General features: G+C 32.4%; 1 protein-coding gene across 1 annotated transcript in view; it reads left to right on the top strand.

Moving 5' to 3' along the window:
- Positions 1-3,476: 3,476 nt before the first annotated feature.
- The window catches only part of LOC106793449 (eukaryotic translation initiation factor 5B), a 32,640-nt gene continuing 9,969 nt past the window's right edge, over positions 3,477-26,147 (top strand). The window contains exons 1-14 of the mRNA XM_014760383.1: positions 3,477-3,758; positions 4,327-4,745; positions 4,822-5,008; positions 5,073-5,405; positions 5,485-5,691; positions 5,770-6,224; positions 6,326-6,543; positions 6,631-6,833; positions 6,951-7,216; positions 7,285-7,366; positions 7,455-7,636; positions 15,368-15,444; positions 15,664-15,871; positions 16,352-16,447. Coding sequence (XP_014615869.1) covers positions 3,725-3,758; positions 4,327-4,745; positions 4,822-5,008; positions 5,073-5,405; positions 5,485-5,691; positions 5,770-6,224; positions 6,326-6,543; positions 6,631-6,833; positions 6,951-7,216; positions 7,285-7,366; positions 7,455-7,636; positions 15,368-15,444; positions 15,664-15,871; positions 16,352-16,447 — 2,967 coding nt within the window. The 5' untranslated portion in view covers positions 3,477-3,724. The remainder of the gene's footprint in view (positions 3,759-4,326; positions 4,746-4,821; positions 5,009-5,072; positions 5,406-5,484; positions 5,692-5,769; positions 6,225-6,325; positions 6,544-6,630; positions 6,834-6,950; positions 7,217-7,284; positions 7,367-7,454; positions 7,637-15,367; positions 15,445-15,663; positions 15,872-16,351; positions 16,448-26,147) is intronic.

The raw sequence follows: 26,147 nt of genomic DNA, 5'->3' as shown, positions 1-26,147 counted from the left end.
TTCTCTCTTTTTTTTTATATATATATCTCGTTTTGTTCGAAACATAGAACATCAATCGAATTGATCGGTTTTAGATCTCATTGATTTGAGTACTTACGATTAAAACTTAAATGTTTGATGTTTAATAGTTACAAACGAATCTTTCGAAAAGTGTCCCATGATTATCAGGCTTAGATCCTAATCGGTATGTATTAAAATTTCGTTTCATAATTGATGATCTGAAGTTTCTTTTCAAAACATATCTCTAAATTTTCTAACAGATTTAACAAATTTTTATTGCTGGTATCTCTCAAAGGGACAAATCTTCCTTATGAAAAAGAATAATAAATTAAAATCGATTATTTTCTTTATCGAGAGTCCGACAAAGGGAGACTGATAACACGACAAAGGTTTTACCGAGACTGCTGAAAAAAATTGTAATATTTTGTTGATATATACTATAAATATATATTAGATCATTAAGTATGAAACGTTCGATTATTTCGATGACTTTCAATCCGAAATCGGATATTTCATACTTAATGACCTAGTTAATATTTTTGTTTATATCGAATAACGGATATTTATACAGCGGATTACGTGTACTTTTGTTTAATGCGATAATAATATTATTAATTGGTGAGTTAGATAATCGTTAATTAATTACTAACTAAATTTTGACGACAGATCTAACGCATTAGATCGATATATGTATAATTTTATTAGATTATTAATTATGTATGTATATTAATTATATGCATACACATATAAATATCGTTCATAAGATCAAGGCTTCTCAAACTTTTCCGTTTAGCGATTCTCTTTACCCGTGCTAATATTTTCGCAACCCACAGTATAAACTCTATACTATTTTCTCTCTTGTTATCATAAAATCGCAGATATATTAAAAGTGTGCTATTGCCAAGCTGGTTTTTTTTTTTGTTAATTTTCGATGGCTGCGCTTCCAAGAATTTTGTTAGTTATGCTGAAATTTTGGCGACCCCGTACGAGGTTGCTAGTAATAGTTTGGGAAACCCTGTATTAGAATACCGCCATAAATGAAAAACTGTGCAATCTATATATATATATAGATTTATGCACACATGCATGAAATGTTAATTCGTAGTAAGTTATTATCTTTTGTAGATACATTTATATGTCGATTCGAATTCTATTATATATGCGTTTAGTAATCTATGAAATAACATACTTTCACTGCGTTATATTACGTGTTCCGCGTTTACCTGTCTTTCAATGCTCCTTCGAAATACTCCCACCGCGAATTTTGTTACCCAATCGATGACGACAACTTAGCAATGCAGAAAATTCGAGCTGCGAAATGCGATGACGTTGAACTTTTTTTAGGCGGTATTCCAAATATCTTAGAAAGTTTATTTTTACTTAGCAATTACTTCATGCATATGTATATATATATATAAAAGAAACACAGATAATTTTTCCCATGTAACACGATATTTCTATAAAATGGTTTTAGTCTAAATTAGGAGTAATCGTCGTCGAAACGCAGTTTTATCATTTGTAAATATTATTATATTATATTGATTCATTATATTTGTGGATATTGTTAAATTTTTTTTTAATTAACAACCGTGTTATGAAAGAATTATCTGTATATACATAAATATATGCATGTTTACGTGTATAAATGACGGAAAAATTCAAAGTGCTTAAAAAGCAGTGAATTTTTCTCAAACTTGTAAATAAAAACACGCACGGTGATATTTTGTATAAGGCATCGAGTTAGGAAACTTTTCAAAACATAAAATAAATAAATAAACAACACGAGATCGGCATACAGACATTTTAAAACGAATTTATTCATTTTAATCAATTTCAGAATCTTTTGGACCAGCTAAAGTGGATTTATTTTTTATTCTTTTTTATTTTGTAATTGTACGATTCAGTAACAAGTTACAATCTATTACACAATTCACAAAATTCCTTTACTTAATGCTACTTTAAAACACGACACTCAAAAAAGAAACTTCGAATTAAAATTGATTTTTTAAGATAATTAAGAGATAAAATTTAGATTGATTGTATATATCAAAAATTGATTTCGAAAAGATAATTTCCACAGTCGACATATATTTAATATTTACTTGTACAATTTCATTTGTATCAATATTCTTTGCATTTTATTGTAACGTAAACAAAAGTAATTTTAACGTAGTAATATATCTTTACTATATTTGATAAAACTATGATAGCATTGATTAGGAGTTACAAATACGCGAAATTAGATAATTAACAGATTTAGAATTTAAAAATGAATATTCCCGGATTCAATTACTTTCTAATGTGCATTTTTTTCAAATATACGTCATTAAAAAATTAAAAAAAATGATCGACTTAATTTATAGATTGTATTAATCTTTTTATTAATTAAATCGCAAATTCTTATCACAAAATTAGTGATAACATCGAGTAGATTAAGCTTGGTTTTATTATACTTTATTTCCTCACTATCTATTTTCTGCTGACTTATTTTTTGATATTTCATTCTGATAATCATGTTAGTTTACATTTGATACTTTTTATAACAATGTAAACAGAATATCAACATATCTTTTAAAAGATGAATTAATTTCATATTTTAAGGTAGTAGTCTGGTTTGAAAGCCGAAATTTCGAACTTTTTTCATTAATTTTTTGAAATATGAAAATAAAATGCAATCGTTTTGAAATTTTTACATGTTTTATATTTATATTTATATAAGTAAATCGGCGGTTAATTTCATAAGCATTTTTTATCATTGGACATGAATCAATCATATATTCTGGACACGAACATTTCACACAGAATTTTAATTCGACCGAAGGAACGGTCGGAGCATCTGCTGCTAACATGTCGGCACACTTCCATACACTGACTATACAACTTCGTGGCTATAACATTGAAAATATTTTAAATTTTGTTCTGAAACTTTCAGATAATATTTTTAAGATGTTTTTCTTGCGAAACATGTAAAAAGAAAAATCGATTTTTTAAACCGGTTAAACCTGACTACTACCTTAATGCGTACTGATTTCTATAGTTCAAAAAATATAGGTTAGACGCTTAGTTTTAAACGTTCAACAATGCTGATTGGTTGGTTCCGATGATGCCTTGCACGTGTGTATATTTTGTGCTGCGAGTTGATTGGTTAACATCAATAGAATGTGCCAATGGCAGAAGTTGTTTCAATAAACATTAAATTATTTATTTATTCATGTTTATTATCATAAGAATTAATTTATATATGTATTTTTGTAAAAAATATTGTATATTCATTAGGAAATGATATTTTAAAATGAAAAATTTGAGTAATACAGGAATTAAGAGTAGTAAGCCAATCACGTGCGACAAAGAAGAAAATTAACTCACCTAATTGGTTAACCACGGAACAGTGAAAATCTTTAAAAACATCGATATTATTCGATAATAAAATGCTATGATCGGTGGCGATAGCTGTGGTCAAACGATATTTGACTAAAGTTATTTCTAAGCAACTTCAGACTGATATCTACCGTTATTGTATATATGGAGTATCTATAGCATGATTTGATCGGAAATGTGTTACTTTTTTTCGTGATCGAAGAAAAGAAAAATTAGCATACAGATATCTGTATGATAGAAAGGACGATTTTTAACGTAATTAAATTTATTAAATCGCGACATTAGGAAAGGAAAAAAATACTTATTATATATATAAAAATTTGGTTCGTTTCAAAATCAGTACAAGATGCAAGAATCTCAGCCGAAAAAAGGGAAAAAAGGTGATACAAATTTTCATATTCATTTCAATATCATTCGATTCGATAATAGACAACTTTTAGATTAATCGACATAATTGTTATTATATAAATCGAAGGTTATTTCTCATCTTAATAACTGTCGTCTGCTTTTCGTTTAACCTCAATTCTATCGATAACATATGTGATTAATCTAACCAATATTTCGTCTCGATGTATTACAATTTACTTAACTTTTCGCAATGATTCTGTTCATTAAGAATTCGTTGAAGTATTGAACATTATAATATTGTTTTATATTTTATATTTACTTTATTGTCATTTTTACTATACACATCTGTAAGGAATAAGAACATATTACTAATTTTGAAAAAATATATGTACATACATACATACATGTATAATTTATGATAACAGATGCATGATGCCTATTCTATTGAGTGAAATTTGTTTTTAATGTTATTGCTAATATCTAGATTTTTATGTACTACGCCTGTATGTTATTTGTTTTTTTTTTAATTTTTAATATTTCATTTCACTGGTATCATAAGCTCATTCATTTAAAAATATATTTGTTTATACGAATATATAGCAAGAAGAAAGCGTAATGATAGTGATGAAGACATCGAAAAAGTTCTTGCTGAGTTAGAACTAGAATATTCCGGCCAAAAAGCACAAGTTAAAGAGGTAAAGGAATCTTCTAAAAACACTTTAGAAAATAAAGAAAGTGCCAAAGAAACTGCAGTAAGTTCAGAAACTAAAGACGAGCCAGAACAGAAAATAGAAGAGGAGAAGAAGAAAAAAACGAAGAAAGATAAAAAGAAGGATAAAGGCGAAAACAAGGAATTCAAGGAAGATATTACAAATGATATTAATAATGAACAAGCAACTGATGACACAAGTGTTACCGCTGAAGATGAAATGGAAGGTGGTACTGTCAAAACGGCAGCACAAAAAAAGAAAGAAAAGAAGGAACGAGAGAAACAGAAGAAGTTGGCTTTAAAAAAAGCAGTGAGTAACAGATAATTTAGTGTACATTACAAAAATGTATTAAGTAAACCTTAATGAATAAAAAATTTTATTGCAGGAGGCTGCTAAGAAAGCTGAAAATGGTGAAGCAACAAAAAAACCTGCTAAAGAAAAACAGGACGAGAAACAAGAAATAGAAGAAAAAGCAGCCAGCATCGCAGAACCAGAGGAAGATGTAGGGGAACTCGAAGAAGGAAAGAAGAAGAAAAAGAAGGGTGCGGCTAAAGAGGAAGCAAAAGAAAAAGGTAGTTCCATTTAAAATTACACAATTTCCAATTACACATTTACGTAAATAAATTTTTCATGCAGGTAAGGGACCTGGTAAAAAGACCATCGCTGCGATGCAAGAAGCCTTGAGAAAATTAAAGGAAGAAGAAGAAAGATTAATACGAGAAGAAGAGGAAAGAATAAGACAAGAAGAATTACGCGAAAAAGCAAGATTAGAACAAATTCAATTGGAACAAGAACGAAAGGAAAGGAAAAAATTAAAAGAAAAGCAGAGGAAAGAAAGATTGAAAGCGGAAGGAAAACTTTTAACTAATAAACAAAAGCAGGATAGAGCAAGAGCGCAAGCTATGATTAACGCTCTCAAAGCTCAGGGTTTAGATCTACCGGATGTTGGAGATAAAAAGCCTAGGGCAGGTATGTTTAAAATGATAATATTTTTCAACAAACAATTAATCAACTATTTTGATATTCAATATTTATTTTATTTAATTAGGAACGAGAATAAGGCCAAATAAAATGAAACAACAAACCAGTGTTGAGGAAAAAGATGACAAAAAATCTGAAGATACTGAAACGGATACGGATCGCGTTCAAGTTGAATTAATTTATCAAACACCGAAAGATGTACCTGAGAAAAAGGAAGAGGAGGTCAAAGATTCTTGGGATGCTGAAAGTAGTGGGGATGAACAGGAAGAGGAAGGTAATTATTGTTTTAATTTTTTTTTATTCTATATATTATATTACTCAAATATTCATAAGACTTGTTATAATTCTATAGATAAATCAGACGAAGCATCGAAAACGTCTGAAGAAACGAAAGAAACCATTTTATCCAATGCAGACAAATCAAATTTGGTAGGAGACTTAGAAAAGAAAGAATCGTCGGAAAGTGAATCTGAAAGTGAAAGCGAAAGTGAATCAGAATCAGAGGATGAAAGTGAGGAAGATAGTGGATTAGAAGATAGAGTACCGGATGCTGCACGAAAAAAGGAACGTGCGCAGGAACGCATCCTAAATCGCCGACTCGAAGCTGAAAAGAAGAAATCGTTGGATAACCTGAGAGCAGCTGTAGTTTGTGTTTTGGGCCATGTAGATACTGGTAAAACAAAGATCCTTGATAAATTGAGGAGAACTAACGTACAGGATGGGGAAGCTGGTGGTATAACTCAACAAATTGGTGCAACCAATGTACCAATTGAAGCGATACAAGAATCAACGAAACATGTTAAGGGTGTAAGTATTTCGTTAGAACATTAAATTTTGATTGAGGTATTTTTATTAATATTATTATTATTTTGTAAGTAACGAGGATATTGATTGTTTGTTGTTTACAGTTTGCTGATAAAGTATTTAAGATACCCGGACTTTTGATAATAGACACACCTGGGCACGAATCTTTCAGTAATCTTAGAAGTCGAGGATCCTCTCTTTGCGATATCGCAATTTTAGTTGTTGATATAATGCATGGTTTGGAACCACAAACCATCGAAAGTATTAATCTATTAAAAGTTAAGAAATGTCCATTTGTTGTAGCTCTTAATAAGATTGACAGGTAACTTTCAAAATATATAATTATTCGACGATTTTCAATTATAATCTGATGTTATTATATATATTTTCATTTGTTTTTGTAAAATAGGTTGTACGATTGGCAAACAATGAATCGAAAAGATGTCCAAGATATTATAAAAAGTCAAGCTATCAATACGCAACGAGAATTTGAGAAACGTTCGAAAGAGGTAATCGTCCAATTTGCCGAGCAAAGTCTAAATGCAGCCTTGTTTTATGAAAATCCTGATCCACGCAGTTATGTATCCTTAGTTCCTACGAGTGCCATAACAGGTAACTGTGATAACAATCAATCGTATTATATATGTATACTTGTAATTTAATGAACGTGAATATGAAGGAGAGAAAATGTTGTACATAATAGAATGGTTTTTTCTTTGTATTATTTAGGCGAGGGTATGGGAAATTTGTTAGCATTAATAGTCGATGCTTCCCAGGGTCCGTTAGCTAAGAGACTTATGTATAGCGAAGAGCTTCAAGCTACTGTACTAGAAGTTAAAGCATTACCTGGCTTAGGAACTACAATAGATTGTATTCTAGTCAATGGCATGTTGAAGGAAGGTGATACGATGATAGTCGCGGGAACTGATGGACCCATCGTAACACAAATAAGATCACTTCTTATGCCCCAACCATTAAAAGAGTTAAGAGTAAAGGTACGTTGTTTAATTAAATAATCCAATTAGTACAGTCATTTTAAATGAGTTTATTTCTTATTCATTAGAATGCATACATCGAGCATCGAGAAGTCAAGGCTGCTCAAGGTGTTAAAATAGCAGCAAAAGATTTAGAAAAAGCTATTGCCGGTATGATTTAAATATTAATTATTATAATTAATGCACAAAGGAAGGAAATTATTTAAAATTTCATTTTGTTTGATACATTTGATCGTAGGATTGAATCTTCAAATCGCTCAAAAGCCAGATGAAGTTGATATCCTGAAAGAAGAAATAGCCAAGGAACTTAGCAGTGCTCTTGGAAATATACGACTTGCTGAACGAGGTGTATATGTCCAAGCATCAACTTTGGGTGCCCTGGAAGCATTGTTAGATTTCCTTCGAAGCAGTAAAATTCCGGTACGTGTTAATAATTTAAAATCTATTCTAATAGGGGATCTACAGTATCTATGCTTATCGATTTATCAATTTTTATATGTCTAAAAAAATGAGCTAGATGTCGCCGCGTGTGATTTTTTTCAACGGAATTTATTCACTAGATGTCGTGGTTAGTCGCAAAAGACGATCGAAGTTCGTCGCGTTTAACATTAAAAAATTAATTAATTTAATATTTTCTTATTAAAAGAATATTGAAATAATTAAACAGAGCTATGCGAAGTATTCTAGAAAACTAGTTAAATACTGTTGTATTATAAATCTGATTGTTAGTTTAAAATATCGTAAATATGGATTTACATTTTGGCGGGAATTATTTTTCAAGAAACATTCGATATAATTGAATAAAAAGAACGCAAACAATTGTATTAAAAGTATCTTTTAATTATATCATATATACATGTTTAAGTATATAAAGATATATATATAAAGAAGAAAGAAACAACCTGTTCCTTTAACAGTGTAGTTGGGAATCGATTCTTTTTGCAAAATTTTATAACCGCAAAAACGTAGTGTCTCGTAAGCGGTCGATGTGTTACGAAATGGTCGAGAAAAGGATAGAAGGGGTACAGTAGTAGTTGGATGTAAGAGTAAGAGTAGAATAAGGAAGAGTGAGTGTGAGGGTCGGAAGGAGGGAGAAAGAAATAAAGAAAGAAAAATAAAGAGGGAAGGAAAGCAGGCAGGGTTAGCTAGCTAGTACACACGCATCGCAAACGAACGCGTGTTCGTCGTCGCTCAAGGCAAGAGACGAGTGCAAGAGGAAGAGAGAAAGAGAGAGTAGCAAGAACAGGAGGATATATAGAGAGAGAAAGAGAAAGAGAGAGGGAGAGAGAGAGAGAGAGAGAGAGAGAGAGAGAGAGAGAGAGAGCAGCAACGAACCACTTCCTTCTTAACAGTTTAGCAGGATACGGCTCATTGGTCGTACACGGTGCTTGTAGCCGTGATCCATCGTGCTATCAGCCGTGCGGTACATCCGTGGGCACGCCTCGTAGTTTCTACAGGGTGTCTTAATTGCGCATTCATCGCCATGCGCGAGAAGAAGAGAGAAAGAGAAAGAGAAATAAGCTTTAACTTTGTATATCGGTTTAGGATACATATATTGTATCAAGGTTACAAAGAATATTATATTTCTTTTATGTTTCACATTTATATACAAAAAAAACAAATCAAATTTGAAATTTTTCAAATGTTTATTTCTGTAGTTAAATTCACGCGCTTTATTTGTGGCCATCTTGAAAAAATTAAAGTTTTCATTTTAAATTCGTAGATATTTAGACTTCCAGATATTTGTAATATTTATTTCATTTATTTTGTAGTTACACAACAGTCTATTAGGAAGGAATTAATTAGAAATTAAAATAGCGTTTATTACATTTGTTTATTTCTAAATGCACGCACTAATTTTTCGCCATTTTGACGAATAGTTAAGAAGTTATATTCAATATTAAGATATTTATAAAAATTATAATATTATTTTGAAAATCGAAACCTTGTATTATCTACTATTGATCGGTATGAGTAACAACCATAGTAAAATTGTTATTTCACTTTTATCGTAAATTATTTTCCTTAGCGATTTATTGCATTCACAAATTTAAAAAAAAAAATTTGGAATACGCTGTATAGAAGGTAAATATAAGAAAGAAAAAGAAAGAAAGAAAATGTTGGTTTGTTACTAATCGAAGTAACGTATCGTCCGAAGCGGCCTTAAGGCTGTCCTTGCTCGGGTTATGAATGGGCTCTCCCCCCCACTCTATCTCGCACGATCACGCGGCTACGTGACGTCACGTTTATCACATATACGCACAGCGAAGAGGTAGCTGTGTATATAACGACGATACGAGCAAACTCGACACGTACAGCGTATCGACTACGTCCCATCCACATCCACATCCCATCCAATCCAATCACGTAGCCATCCTCACGGGAGGACTCCAAATAAGTACGATATGTATGCGTGTATATGTATTGGAAAAGGGACGAAGGAACATCGTAGGTTGTGTGTGTAGTGTAAAGAGTGAGTTTCCAACATGAGGAGCAGCCCCCTTTCCCCTCTCCCCGTTCCTCATCTCCTCCAACTCTTCCTTCCTCCTCTCTCTCTTTCGTTCGGTGCTCGTACGTTTCTGCGCATGCGCGCGAGCGCACGGATGTGTGTAGGCTGAAAAAAAGGAATACGTGACCGACGTACAGGAAACTGCCCACACTGGGAGTGAGAGCACCGTGGGTGGATAGACGGAGGATTCTCGAATCGTTTGGCTTTTCGGGATAAAGGGTTATGCACAACCGAAAAGGAATGAATACGATTTAATGAACTTGCTTACTTACTTACTTACTTACTTACATTACTTACATATGTGCATATGCATATGCATATGCATATGTACGCGTAGATTGTTTCAAAAGAGTAAAGTTTTGAGCTATTAATTAAATTGAAATTTGTATCATTTATTTTAGATAAAATTTATTTAAGGATCAACATTTTTCAATTCACTCACATATGTGATTATATACTTTGGTATTTTGTACATATAAGTGTATATATGTATGTATGTCCCGATATTTAATGCATACCATTAAAGGAGCTCACTCTACGTATACGTGTATGTGCATATGTCGCGATGCTTTCACGTAAATGTCTATTGAAACAGAAGATACGATTTTTTAGTTTCTTTTAGAAAAGAATCAATGATTTTTCATTTCTTCAATTTTTCTAATTCCCTTTTCTTTCTTCTTTTCTTTTTTTTTAGTTTGTTTTAACGGGTGCAATATACTTATTTACTTTATTTACATCAACTACATATATGTGTATATACTTACATAGTTTTCTTTTTCACTTGTTCGATTATAACCAGGAAATGCAATTTCTCATTACGTCGCATCCGTCGATTCATTTTTGCGCTCCACGGCCCGTATGGGAACCACCGGATATTTCTTTCTCTCTCTCTCTTAAATATACATATATATCTATAAACATATATGTAGTTTTAACTCATATACACGGAGAAGAACTCTATCTCTCTTCTTTGCTCCCTCACCCTCCCCATCCCCTTTTTCCCCGTCTTTCCTTCCTTCCTTTTAATAACGACGAAAGATCGCACGATTTCTAGCTCCGCTAGATCGTAGTAATCTTGAAATTATTACTCTTTGCTACTTGTTCTTTTTTTTTTTTTTTTTTTTTTTATAACTTATTTTTTTTTTTTTTACATTTATAACGATCTACTTGTTTAAGTCTCATCGTAATTTTGTATTTTTCTAATTTTATTTTTATTTTTTTTCGATCGAGAAAACGTTCACTTCCATCGAAACTTTTCTTGACTTTCGTTTTTAAGAATATAAGAGATAAAAAACTACGAGTGATACTATACATGTTTTTTTTTTTTTTTTTTCATGGGGGGTTTTGTATGATAGTACTTGGAAAATCACATCGGCAGGTGATAAAAGACGATTTTTCGGAGATTTCCAAGCAACGCTATCTTTTAATATTCTTTACGTGTTTACTCGAAGAGTTAGAGTTACGAGTTAGAGAGATAGAAGAATATGCTTGGACGTGAACGTAGTTACTTTCGTGTAGGCTTGCTTTTATAGATACGCGTGTATCGTTTTTCTCGATTGAGTGTTAAAAACGAAACGAGAAATATACGATTTGAATTTTTCTATATAATGAAATTTTTGTTGAGATTATTTTTCAAATACGTATTATAAAAATAAATATAACAAAGTATTCTTTGATTATAAGATTAAATTGAAACACATTGTATACTATCAAAATTATAGTTTCATACGTATTTTAATATATTATTATACCGTAAACCATAAATATATTAATAATTATAATAGTGGCCTAAGTCAACAAATTATACAATTTCATTTGATAATTTATTTGATAATAGAAATAATTTTCATATAAAATAAATCATAAAATTCATTTTTTTTCTTTTTACATTCAGTTCACTGTCATATTTACCGGCACACAGAAATATAAAATAATAATATTAATTTTTTGAAAAGAGAATAAAAAAAAATAAAAATAGAGACTTTAAAAAAACAAAATGATTGTAAGATAACTTTCAAATTATATAATGATACTTATCGTGGATATAATTTTTTTTTCAAGATATTTATTAAGAAGTTTGTAATCGTATTTGAATAAAAAGAACATTTGTTTAATTAATCAGAAATTAATAGAAGGAATGAATTCTTTGATGAAATTGTTAAGATTATTTTAAACAGTTCGGAAAAAGTTATCGTATTCGTACTGGTTATTTCTTTCTGTATCGTTGAATGATAATTAATCAGCTTGCGTATTAGTTAGTTACTTCCAAGAAGGTAGTGCGTGTCCCGGTTAGCTATCGATTCCGATACTGTTTGTTTAAACAGGACGAGGACAGGAAGACGCTTGATAAGAATCGTTAATTCGGTAAGGCCGTTCGTTCCTTCGCAATTCATCGTTTAGCTCACGCAATCGATTTCGATTCGATTCGATTCGATTCTACCACGTCGACAGCTGACTTTTACTTCATATATTGATTAAGATAATTTATGAAAATTAATTTCCTTTTTTTTTTTAATATACAATGCATTACGTTATATATGCTTGTAAATTTTAATGCAGTATGTTCCACTTGCATACAAATTTGTGCGAATAATATTTTCGAATTTATATTTCTATGTGCGTTGTATATTTTCAAGAAAAAGAAAACAAATATGTATTTTTAATTTCTATGATAGGAGGTGTAATATGCGCAGCATATATATAGAAATAATTTTATTATTAAATATAGTTATAAGAGAAACGTTTTAACAAAAATATATTACAAATTTGTGGATCTCTATGGTATAATCAGCGAAAAAAAAACCTTTTTCATGTTTGATTACCTCAATGTTTGAATATTTAAATTTTCTTTTTGATATTGCATCAGAATTTATTTATCACAAAATATACGTCAAAGAAAACAATTGTATATGTAACATCACACAGTCTCTCCTCTTATGTTATACAATTACGAACACAAAAATAATTACAAATTAGAGTATATATTATCAAAATAGATATCCCAAAATAAAATATAATATTTTCATTTCTTATAATTACAAAAAATAAATATAAAAACCATAATTTTTGATTGGGTAAACAATTCGAATCTAATTGAATACTTTGGATGAATCTCTTTCTTTTTCATACATACACACACACACACACATTGTCACTTTGATTGTACATCATACTGGTTCTGTTAATACTGCATCCTGCGTCAAGTGCATCGAAGAGAGCAAACGAAGGAACAGTTCCTCTTCTCTCTTTCTGTGCATCGACATCGGCATCGGCATCAGCAACAGCAACGGCAACAGCAACGGCAACGCAGCAGGAAAAGATGGCTCGTTTCCTCGCATTGTTTTTAACCATGGTGTATATAAGCAAGCGGCTGCTACGCGCAGGGACATGGGAGCGGATGCGGAGTGCAGACACGTGAACAACGTTACCCGCTTTACCAACTCCTATATGTGTATACATACACATCCATATATTTCTATATATATATATACACCTATATATATGTTTGTATGTGGACGACTGGCATCATCGGGGCCTTTACAAGTCGCGCGATATATCCGCGCGCGTTTTCATGATTCAACAAAAGCCTCCTTTTTCTCGCGAAGGTGAAAAGACGAATGAAAAAAATAAAAAAAGAGAGAGAGAGGAAGGGAGACATAATTAACATTTTTAATTATAGTTTCTTCGAACGATATAAAGAATTGTTTTCTTTCAAATTAATATATATATTGCATTTTATTATTAAAAATTTATACTAATATAAATGAATTTTTTTTGTAATTACATTCGGTTTCTCTCTCTCTCTCTCTCTCTCTCTTATTCCTTCTTTCTAATTTCGTCTTAGTTATCAAGCTTGTTTAAATAAGTTACGATCGTGAAATCAAATTGTTATACGTCACTACCGGTAAGACAGGATGCCACAGAGGATAGATAAAGAGAAAGAAAGAGGGCGGGGTAGAGGAGGGGGGAGGGGTTTAAGGGGAAATAGAAAGAGATAGAGAGGTAGAAGAGAAGAAGGAGCCAAGTTTAGCAAACTCGAGTTTAATAAATTAGCATTTCCTTCTTCGGGAAACGTTCCGTTGTTACGATGAGAGGCTATAGAGGATCTGTGTGCCCTACCGGCTGATTTTAAATGCCGGAAGTCGACTCTCTTTCTCTCTTTCTCCCTCTCTCGACTTCCTGCCGTTTATACCAACATTTCTTTCCTTGGTAACATCTGCCGTCCGTCGTTGCTCCAATGATCGTCCCTCCTCCTCCTCCTCTTATTCTCCCCCACCCCCCTTTATCTTCCTCCTCTTCCTCTTACCTCTCCTTTCCACTACTACTCGATCTTTTCTTCTTTTTTTCTTTTTTTTTCGAAGCTTCGCGGATACCTCGTTCAAATCATTCAGAAATTCTAATTTTTTTTTCCCTTTCCACTTTCTCATCCTTTTATCCAGTCAAATTTGGATACCTCTTTCTAATGGCCCACGCATAGTCTTCATTGAACTCGGTCAATGATCCTTGTTCGACTCTCTTTCTCTTTCTCTCTCTCTCTCTCTTTCTCCGTGTCTCCTTTATCTTCAGGTATGCAGACCAGGGTTTAGGTTAGATCGTTCGTTCGTTCGAAGAAATGCACCGGAAGTCCTAAAAAGCAACGTTATCTCGTTAATGCCTCCCCCCCCCACTCTCCCTTCCTACCAAAATGGAACTTTTTTCGTCCATATTTCTTTATTTTTAGTTTCATTTTGATAATCGAATGATATTAGAAATTTTTCTCTCTTTGCCCAATGGGATATTATTGACCTTTGTAATTAGCTCGTAATTTTACGTAATCTCTCATTTACGTAAATTACGATGAGATATAATACAATCGGTCTTAATCGATTCTCTCTCTCTCTCTCTTTTTTATAAACATTTGATACGAATTATGTATAAACGTTGTCAATAAAATATAAACGATAAGGAAAATGTTAGAAATATTTTCTAAATTTCTGATTTCTGAAATTTTACTCTGTGATACTAGGAATTCAGCAGAGGTACAAGTATAATATATGTGTGTGTATATATATATATATATACACATAGGTATGTTAACGATACGGATGTATTTACGCACGTATATACGTGCGTAAGATAGGCAGGGATGATTAAATGGCGCCTTGAGTTGACGCCGCCGAATAGCTTGTTTGTAGGTCCCCATCGGTGCGTGCGTTTATTTCTACGCGTTGCGTCTCGTCGCACCGCCCAGCCGAATCCGGACGGCATGCCGCGGCATGCGTCACAAGTTATTTTTACGTCACATAGTCTGTCTCTTCGTATTTTCTCTCTCTCTCTCTCTGTCTCTCTCTCTCTCTCTCTTAATACGTTTGTATGCACGTGTCTATCTACACGATCATCGTTTATTCGCGTGTGGGTGTCCTACTACACACGTGAAGAAATATAACGTATACGGAAAATTTTATATATATATATATATATATATATTTGTATGTATGTATACGTGCATATTTATACGCGTGTATGTATATACGTAAATGTATATTCTCTCTCTCTCTCTCTCTGTCTATCTCACTTATTTTTTTTTTCAAACGATAAATCGTTCATCCAAAATCTAAATTTTAATCTCACGATCTGTTTGCTCGTTTGTTTTTTTTCTACAGTATTCCGGTATTCGTATTGGACCAGTTGTGAAGAAGGATGTGATGAAGGCCTCGATTATGCTCGAACACGACAGCCAGTGAGTATCCTTTTTAATTTCTGCTATTATACTTTTTTTTTTTTTTTCTTATCGTTTTTTTATACTTTATTTTCTTGATTCCTTCTCTTCGAAGGTAGTACGCTGGTTTACTCCAAATTTTTTCGTTCATTCGTTCATTCATTCAATCAATCAATCAATCATTCATTCATTCATTCATTCTTATAAGCCACCACACACTTTCTTTCATTTATCGCACAGATACGCCACAATTCTCGCATTTGATGTAAAGATAGAAAGGGACGCTCAAGAACTTGCCGACTCGTTGGGGGTTAAGATCTTCCAAGCTGACATCATCTACCACCTGTTCGACAAGTTCACCTCCTACAGGGAGGAATTGAAACAACGGAAGCGAGATGAGCACAAACACATAGCTGTTTTCCCTTGCAAATTACGTGTCTTACCACAGGTAACTTTTTATATGTGCACACGTTATAAGTAAAATATTTTTTAAATTGAGAACAAAATAATCAAAATTTTTCTTAAAAATGATTAACGACCATATAAGTTATACTTGAAAAATGTACATGTCTTATGTTAACACATTTACTCTAGTATATAGAAAAAAAAAAACAAAATTTATATTATGAAAACTTCAACATATTTATTACCAGTTTCACATATTTGCGTCACCCAAGTTTACATTGGATGGTCAGTGTCATATATTTGTGACGGTTAATTAACGCGAAAAATAACTTCAGGGCTGTTGCGAACTGTAGCAAACGTATTAATAAAGGGTTACAGGTTTACCTGGATAAACACGCGCATAAGACTTCCAATAATATTCTTACATAGATCTCAAATTTGAGTAGAACGTATATGGCCTGTATATTCCCTATTACTAATAATTTCATATCATTAATTTAGAACTCTTTTTATTTTACCATAGTACATCTTCAATTCAAGAGATCCTATAGTGATGGGTGTTATGGTTGAAGCTGGTATCGTCAAGGAAGGAACACCGCTCTGTGTGCCAAGTAAAGATGTGAGTAACTCAATTCTATTTTAATTCTAATATTGTCTTGGTTTATTTCTTATTAATTTGAAGAGACAATACGATTCATCTTGAGTGTATCCAAACGTAAAGAAACTATTCCCATTTTGTTTTGAAATTCAAATAACTCAATAACTATTACTACTACTACTACGGACACACACACACACACAAATATATGACGTGTGTAGAAGAAAGGGAGAAGGCATGAGTCTCGAGATGGATAACGTATGTAGAAGAATCTTTTCGCGAGATTTCGTGTGGGCGTTGTTCAAAGTATCCACTGTGTGTGTGTGTTTACTACTAGCCAACTCGGGCCAAGTAGGAATGTAATATTTTTTATCGCGTTTAAGCTTTCTCATTCTTCTTCTTCTTTTTTTTCTTTTTTATTTTTTTTCTTACGCGTTGTGTAAATCTTCGCGAACGCGACGAAGAAAATGAAATGTCGAGTAAGGTGTAACCATCAAAATGATGGAGAAAGAAAGATAAAGAGAAGGTAAAAAGAAGGTGTTGCTTGAGACTACTCTCCTCATGATCATTGTTGAGCGTAGGTGAACTCGTTCCGTTCACGAAAGGAATATGGCGATCCAGTTGGTTGGTTGGTTGGATCGATCGACTCGATCAAACGACCGGACGTGTGTATACCAACTCGAATCCGCGGTCCCTCTCTTTCGAAGTATCTTTCTCTTCCTCGTAGGAGGAAGGTAGTGGGTAGTCGATCCCTCTGGCCTCACCTTACGCGGTAACGTGCGAGTGTTACAGGTTGCCTAGCCTTGATTTCGTAGGCGTTCGGACCCGCACCCGCTGAATTCCCTAGCTTCGAAAAGGAGATAACAAAAAAAAACAACAATCGTGGACGAAAAGAAAGAAAGCTTTTTTTTTCAAATCGTCGAGAGAAGATAATAACAACATTTTTTTTTAGCAAAATAAGAATATTGTCTCGTATAACAATGAGAGATTGAAGTTTGATTCATTTTTTAGGATAGACTATTTGATTTTATTAGTCAAGGTAATTTTACAAAATTAAAAAAATAAAGCTCAGCAATATTTGTACATTCGGCTGATAATATTTAATATGAATAAACGATGTTTATTTTTTTTTGAATGTGAATAATATAAAATAAAAAAAGTAAAAATGTTAACAAGTTTAATTGATTAGGTGAGTTATTTTGGTTAGATCGGATCGTTAAGTATGTATATCGTTTTATGGATCCGTCAAGAGAGATCAAAGTTATAAAGCTGTTGTTCTAGCTTCTGTATAAGGGGCATTCCCTAAGCGCATATGTAGGTATATCTCTTAGAAAGCAACTCCGACCACGTAGAACTCTGGCCCACGCGCAACTCCAAACCCAGACTGGTCGGCCGTGTCCCGGCGAGTTTATTTTTGACTTTTTAAACCGAACGTTTCGCAAACTCGTGAAACTCTGTCGCGAGTAGAACGGGCTAGCCTCGCGCGGCATCCTCCTCCGCCAATTAGAGGAACTCCGACATTTTTTACTCTGCTATATGGTTCTTAAGAGCGGAAGTTATATCGTGTCTCTCATCCGGTCTCTCTCTCTCTCTCTCTCTCTCTCTCTTTCTTCCTCTCTCGATGTACAATAGTAACTCCTACTACTATATAGTTTCATGACATTCTACATCAACGAGACGAAAATTATTTCTAATCATTTTTCAGATTTTTTAAATAAAGTTTTTAGAATTATTTAGAATATTACGTAAAATTCTTGGTCCTCCAAATAGATAATTTAATATGAATATTTTTTAGGATTATTCAGGATTATTCGGATAATATTATGCATCCGGTTTTTTTTACATTCTTTTTTTGCGAGATAGCAATTTTTATATTATGTTGTTTCATGGTATTAATTTCTGACGATTTTCAAGATTTCGTGTGTGTGTGTGATAATGCTTTGAAAATAATGAAAATATTTGGATGGTTGATTTAATCAATATTTAGAATTGCTCAGTGATAATATTTTGCATCCGGTCTTTTTTTTTTTTATGCAGGATAGTAATATCTATTATCGAATTTCCTGGCACTTATTTGTAATCATTTTTGTGACTGTGATAATATTTTTAGAATTATTTGAATATTAGAATGTTAGGTAAAATTTTTGTTATTGGAGATGATGAATATTTTCGAGGGGGATTATTCAAGATTATTTAGATATTATTATGCATCCGGTTTTTTTCGTTCTTGTCATACAATTTAAATCAAATAATTCCTATTATGTTACTCCCTGACATTTATTTCTAATTATTTTCAAAGGCTTTGATGTTTTTTAAATTAGTAGAAAATTAGGTAGAATATTTTTTATTAAAACAAATGTTTCAAACAATATTCAAGATTATTCAGTAATAATATTTTGCATTCTGTCTTTTTCTTTCTTTGTGCGAAATAGTTATTCCTATCATCTAATTTCATGATTCTTATTCCTAATTATTTTTAATACTGATAATGTGTTCTTACAATTATTAGAATATCATATTAGAAAAAATATTTCAATAATAATTTCTTAGAAAAAAAATATGTTTCAATATAATTATTTATGTAAGATTATTCAATGATAATATTCTGCATCCGGTTTCTTTCATTCTTTTGATGCGGGGATAGAAATTCTTTTCCATGTTGTTTTATGACGTTTGTTTCTAATGATTCTCGGGATCGTGATATTGTTTGTGTAGACCTATATTAAAAAATTAAGTAAAAGTTTGGTCATAGTAAGAACGCGGACGATTCATAGAATATTTGTTTAGGATAGTTCAGTGGCCATATTATGCATCCGGTCTTTTTCCTTTCTTCATGTGGGATATTAATGACACTCTGTGCCCAACCATGAAGATTATTTCTAATCATTTCCGAAACTTTGATAATATTTTTAAAATGATTATAGGAGAAATTAATTAAAAATATTATTATTGAAATATTGACAATATTTAATGAATATTTTTATCAACGCAGTTATGAGGCAAAAAAAAAAAAGAGAAAAACGTGTTTAATTACATATATTATATCATAAATAACATAAAAATAATGTCTTTTCAATGAATTAATCTATTATAATACATCCATGAATCTAATTAATTAATTATTTATTTAATATCAAAATTTATGCAATAAATATATGATAAACATAGTCTTCGTTGCCTGCCTGTCTGCCATTGGGTGTAATAAACTCACGAGAAGTGCATATAAGATTGTTGATATTTGTTAGTTCCTTTTTAGGAAAAATAGTGGTTGGTTGGTTGGTTGGTTGATTGGTTGGCCGCAATATCTCGACTCGCATGTGCCGGGTCATCGAGCTTGCTCGTCTTCTCTCTATGTCGGCGCAAAGTATTATAGCTAGGAAAAAAAAAAAAAAAAAAAGAAGAAGAAAAAAAAAAGGGAAACCGATAATGTGTGGCAAAGGAAAGAACGGGGCGGCAAGTAAACGGCAATGCTAAAAGAATCCGCCGGATATCCGTTCGGCGTTAAAGAGCCTATCGAGGCCGTTGCGCAACGTGTACGTGCCGATAACGTATGTATGCTCCGAAAGAAGGCGTGGAAATGCGTCCTCGTATGAAAGAAGAAGTTAGGGTACGCGATATGGGGCTAACAACAACAACACAACGAAATATCTCAAACAAAATGATAACAAACTAACAAAAGTTACAATTAATATATGTTTTGTTTCAAGGTATTTTTATGTTATAACCAAATAATTCATATAATATGTATAAATATGTCAAGAAAATTGATTAAATTATTTAATAACTTTTTAGAAATTAATTCACAACAACGAAATATCTCAAATAAAATGATAACAAACTAACAAAAGTTACAATTAATATATGTTTTGTTTCAAGGTATTTTTATATTATAACCAAATAATTCATATAATATGTATAAATATGTCAAGAAAATTGATTAAATTATTTAATAACTTTTTAGAAATTAATTCACAACAACGAAATATCTCAAATAAAATGATAACAAACTAACAAAAGTTACAATTAATATATGTTTTGTTTCAAGGTATTTTTATATTATAACCAAATAATTCATATAATATGTATAAATATGTCAAGAAAATTGATTAAATTATTTAATAACTTTTTAGAAATTAATTCACAACAACGAAATATCTCAAATAAAATGATAACAAACTAACAAAAGTTACAATTAATATATGTTTTGTTTCAAGGTATTTTTATRTTATAACCAAATAATTCATATAATACGTTTATAATATACGTCAAGAAAATTGAATAAACAATTTAATAATTTTTTAAAAATTAATTACATGAATATAAATTGTTCAAACTTATATATCGATTAAATTGACGAAAATTCATTGGAAATATATCATATCGTTGATAACAGAAATAATGATGATACTTTTCGCAATGTATGAAATGAAAGGAATATGATTTTTTATTCTCGTTGACTGTTGGGATGTTTCCTTCATAAGTATCACGTTTTAGCATGGGATAGATAGATAGATATATATGGATATGTATGGTCCCGTGAAATTGTACGCGCTTAGAGGGAACCGCGCGGGGATAACAATACTTGCTTGCTTGCTTGCTTGCTTGCTTGCTTGCTTTCTTGCATACCGAGGCAAATAATTCGCGTGGTACGTGCTGCATCACGCGGTCACGGGTGTGCCGTTTTTTCTGCGTAAGCCTTTGCGACTTCCTTTCACGACGATCACGTTCCGTTCACCGCTCCCGACCTATATCGTTATTACCTCCTTCTCTCGTTCGTGTTCCTTAACACATCATGGTGAGCGCCTTGCCGTCTGCCGTGAGATTCTACATCCGGCCGGGATTAGAGTTTCTTCATTTTTTCATTTAAAATCTAAATGAATAGAAAAGAATATATATCCTAAATTAGAGATACCTTAGAAATAGACAAATTTTTTATATTATGAGCCGTTTATTTTTAAAGTGGCATAAGTCACTTTTTGAAAAAAAAAAACCGAGTTAATGACATGGCTTTTCATTTTCAATTAAAAAAAAAAAAAAGTGACCTATGCCATTTTCAAAATAAACGGCACATATGATATCCATTTTTATATTTGTCTCTTGTTCGATTTCAATTATTTATATTTTGTCTTACGAAAAATAAAAGAAAATCTCTTTACGATAAGCCAATAACATTTTTATGATTAGGGTTAATCAATTTTTAGAACTTTTTGTTAGTTTTTGTTGTTGTGTTACACCGTTTCTCTTCCTTTTTTCTCTCTCTCTTGGGTCGTTTTTCTAAATTAATATTTTTAAAGGAGTCAAGTTTTTTTTTTTTTGTTGTCGAGTAGAAAGAAACGTAAAGCTTTAAAGAGAACGGGAGACGAGTAATTTCCGTCCGGGAAAGATCAAAGTCGCTAAGCTAAGCTCGAGCAAGCCAAGTAGCAACGAGCGAGGAAGTCTCGATTAGGCGCGGCGTTGATGATGTTGGTGTGTGTGTGTGTTCGTGCCTCGACGACTTTTAAAAGACCTACTCTAGAAGTTAACTTTGTGATCTAGAATCATGTACCTTCGTATCTCCACTTATTCAACTAATTCTAACATCCATTCACCTTAATTTTATTACTTTTTTATTCCCATTTTAAATTTGTTCAATTATTTTATACGATATTTAACACAAAGAAAACAAAATTGATGTATTAACTGTTCAATAGAGAATCTGTCGATCTTCGTTCATAATTTTTTTCCATTAAACAGAGATATAGAAATGAGTGTAACTTTGGGTGGGTTGCACGAAAAGTTTGTCCCCCGATGAATATTATTAATATACAATTAGTTGTTTCTCTCGTTCAAAAATAAAATTATTAATAAAAAGGTATCTCAAGGAATTTGGACATTCATAAGAAATAAAACTTCGTTTTGATAAGTTGAACGTTTCGTCCCTTTATTGGGACTTCTTCAGCAACTTAATCTCTAAAGTTCAGCGTCTTGTTTTATTTAAGCAGACAGTCATTTTTTTTATTTGTAATATTCAAAACACTATACATCTACACTTCGTTAAGTCTTGATCCGTTTTTTAATATATAATAAACTCTTCTTAAAATGAATCAAAATTTAATTGGTCTTCGAAATCAAAAAAAATGATCGATTTCTCAATCATCGATTAAAACGACAAAACTATACTTTCTATTCTATTAGGTTTTCCGAAAAAGTTTGTGTCGATTTATATTAAACGCGCCAAATTAATTTTTCTACCTAAATCTAAAAGAGCATTTTTTCGGCTACAAAAAATATCACTTTGTATCGTTTGTATGAGAGTTACCAATTTATCAAAACTATCTAAAACATTGCAATAAACTCTTCTTAAAATGGATCAAAATTTAATTGGTCTTCGGAATCAACGAAATGATCGATTTCTCAATCATCGATTAAAACGACAAAATAATATTCTCTATATTCTATTGAGTTTTCCGAAAAATTTCATGTCCATTATATTATTATAAATCTAAAAGAACGTTTTCTCAACTATAAAAAGTATCACTTTGTATAGTTCGTATGAGAATTACCAATATATCAAAACTAAAACATTGTTGCATGCCTATAAGAAATATTACTTGCATTCCTGCATGCTTTCGCATTTTCGAATAAAAAAAAATCATCATCACAAACTTTTCGGACGGAACCAAATACTATGGGGGCGGCACGTTCGTGTGAATGGGAACGTTCTATCGAGTGAGAGGGGTTTGAAGGAAAAAGGAAAAGGAAAAGGGTGGTTAAGAAGGGTGTGGGGTGGAGGGTAAGGACGACGAAAGGCGTGGCAAGGAAAGAGAGAGGGAGAGAGAGAGAGAGAGAGAGAGAGAGAGAGAGGTATCTATGTTTCGTGCGTCTAGGCAATGATATACGGCCGGAAGGAAGCCAGAAGGCGTTTCCATGAAAAGTAGAGGCAAACCGGAAGACCGAAAGACGGGATGTGGTTGGCGAGTAAGTGCCTCTGTATGTATTTCTGTATACGCGTCTGTTTTGCCCTGTTCCGGTATTATTTCTCTCTCTTTCTTTCTCTTGTTCGTTCGCATTTCTTCGAGTAGGTAGCAAGCAAGCAAGCAGACAGCTGGTTACGATGCTATCGCGGAAAGAGTCCAACGAAGAGAACGAGAAGGTAGTAGTTGTGTAGTAGTACGCGACCGGATATGAGGTTTCCAATGTCGTATGGATCGTTTTTCTCCAGCTTGCAATTAATTTTGCCAGCGACAAGCAACGACGATATCGATCCGATATAACACAAAACGATTATTTTATTTCAATTCTTTGACGTATAATCGTCACATTATATTTCTTACATACAAGTTTTTTTTTTTGTTTTGTTTTTTTTTTTTTTTCTATTTATTCTTTGTATTTATAATTTGGATAAAATAAATTTGATACGTAACAACCAAATGGAAATATTATATGGTAATTTTATATTAGAAACGAGATTAAATGTTATGTAGTAATAGTAGTAGTATATTGAATAGCAAAATATAAATATAACATGTGTGTTTGTAACGTTTTATCTCTAACAATAAGATCAAATATTATATAATAATTTATGTATAGCAACATAAGATTACATTTTTTTACATGTTACTTTATGCAGGAACGAGATAAAACCTTGGATAGAATTTTGTCTCTTGGTCAAGATAAAAAATATTGCTTTTAGCGATTTATCTAGCAATTTTACATAGATACAAAATCAAATGCTATACCTATTACTATAATTCATATAGTATTTTTTTTTCAATATACTATATACTATGTAAATAAAATATGAAGGTGGATTGAAAAATAGTAAGTTTGAATGATAAAAAAAAATTGTTTCTGTATGTAGGCTCAAAACTTGTGAACCCATCGTATCGCATACATAATATTTTGGATATTTTTATTAGTTATAAATACAATTGTATATATGTGTATAATATTCTAGAATGTGTATTGGTTTGTAAAGATGGGCAGGGTCGCGTTAAAAAGACGTAACGAAAAAATTGGGAAAGTCGTTCTTGGCATACTCACTGGCAGATGTGGCGTAGCGAGCATGCTAGCACGCGAGACGGGAACCGGAAGTATATTTTCGTGACCCGCACCGATTTAGAAAGCTTTATAGTTTGTACGAGGCACAGCCACCACCACCACCACCATCTTTTCCTCCATCTCCTCCTCCTCCTCCTCCTACTCCACCACCACCACCACCACCACCACCATCATCGTCAACGACGCCCGTTCTCTTCCCGTTTGACTTACTCGATTTTGGCTTACTTAGTTAGCTAGCTAGCTCTCACCACCAAGCCTTTTTTCCTAATACATATTGAGTTCGTTCCTATCCCGATAATGAAATACCAACACGTGCGCTTCCGATCAAACAGGAAGTACCAATTTGTAACTTGTGGAGAGAACCTAATTCGGTCCTCGTTAGAAAATATTACACATTCTCTATGTTAGGTTTGAAAATTTCATCGGCACGATATCACCATTTCCGATTTTTTTTTTTTTATTAGATCACAGAAATAAATATAATTTATTATTTCTTTTTTTTTCTTGAGATATAATTTTAATTAAAAAAATAATATTTTGGAAAGGATTATTTTATGATTAGTTAGAAATGAATAAAAATTAATTGTTTGAATTTCTTCATAATGTTCATAATTTAGTGCATTTTTGTAACTATTAAAGTGTAAGATCATAAATTATTGATAGGTTTACGCCAATGTGTGCTACGTCTCTATGATTCCTTTCCGTTCTCTCTCTCTCTCTCTTTCTCTCTCTCATTTCCTATCATAGCATTAGCACTGAGAAAACTTGAACGAAAAAAGAAGGATGAGTGTCACCGGTGAGTACTCGGGTGGGTGTGCATAAGCGTAGAAACGAAAGAAAATATTGTCATTGCTCTCCCCACCCCCCCAAAATTCCACTTCTAATAAAAACTCTTTGACGCGTATACATTTAACCAAAATAAAATAAAAAACAACAAATATTCATGGAGATTTGAATCATCAAATATTTATTTTTACAAATTTAATAACCCATCGATGGTTCTTAAGACGATTGACGAAAAGAAAGAAAAAAAAAACCAATTGGAAGATCCGAATGAAAAAATAGTAGTAGGATAATCGAAATAGTACGAAATATACGTAATTTTGTTTGTTTAACTTTGATTGCTGCTGCTGCTGGACTAAGTAAGCACTCACTCAGCGTGGGTTAGAAAAAGATAGATAAATAGCGAGATAGAGCAAGAAAGAGAGAGAGCGTCCGTTTTAGATTTATTTCTTCCTAAGCGTTTGAAGCTCGTGCTGCTGCTGCTGCTGTTACTGTTGCTGTTGCTGCTGGCACGTGGGAGGACAAGCAAGAAAGCAGCCGCGGTTTGAGAAAGGAGAACCGCGTGTTAGTTTCCAACGGAAAAGTGTGCGCGCGCATCCCTTAACCACCCACTTGTTCACGAGCCCTTGCTTGCTTGCTTGCTCTTTCCATTTATCGCGAACGAGAGTGCCTTCCTCCTCCTCCTCCTCCTCCTCCTCCTCCTCTTCTTCCTTCTTCTTCTCATCATCATCATCATCATCATCATCCTCCTCTTATTCAGTGAACTTTCGCTACGAAATATTCTGTCGAGAACAAAGTTATTGATTTGGTGTATCATGCATGGTATTGCCGATAGAACAAAGATTGGCCTTTCCAATAGTTAATGTTAGAAAAAAATCTATTGCTATTTAATTGTGTG

Source organism: Polistes canadensis, unplaced genomic scaffold, assembly GCF_001313835.1.
Source record: "Polistes canadensis isolate GaletaPanama2010 unplaced genomic scaffold, ASM131383v1 scaffold_14, whole genome shotgun sequence".
Classification (NCBI taxonomy): Eukaryota; Metazoa; Arthropoda; class Insecta; order Hymenoptera; family Vespidae; genus Polistes; species Polistes canadensis.
This window is presented reverse-complemented; position numbering and strand designations above follow the sequence as displayed.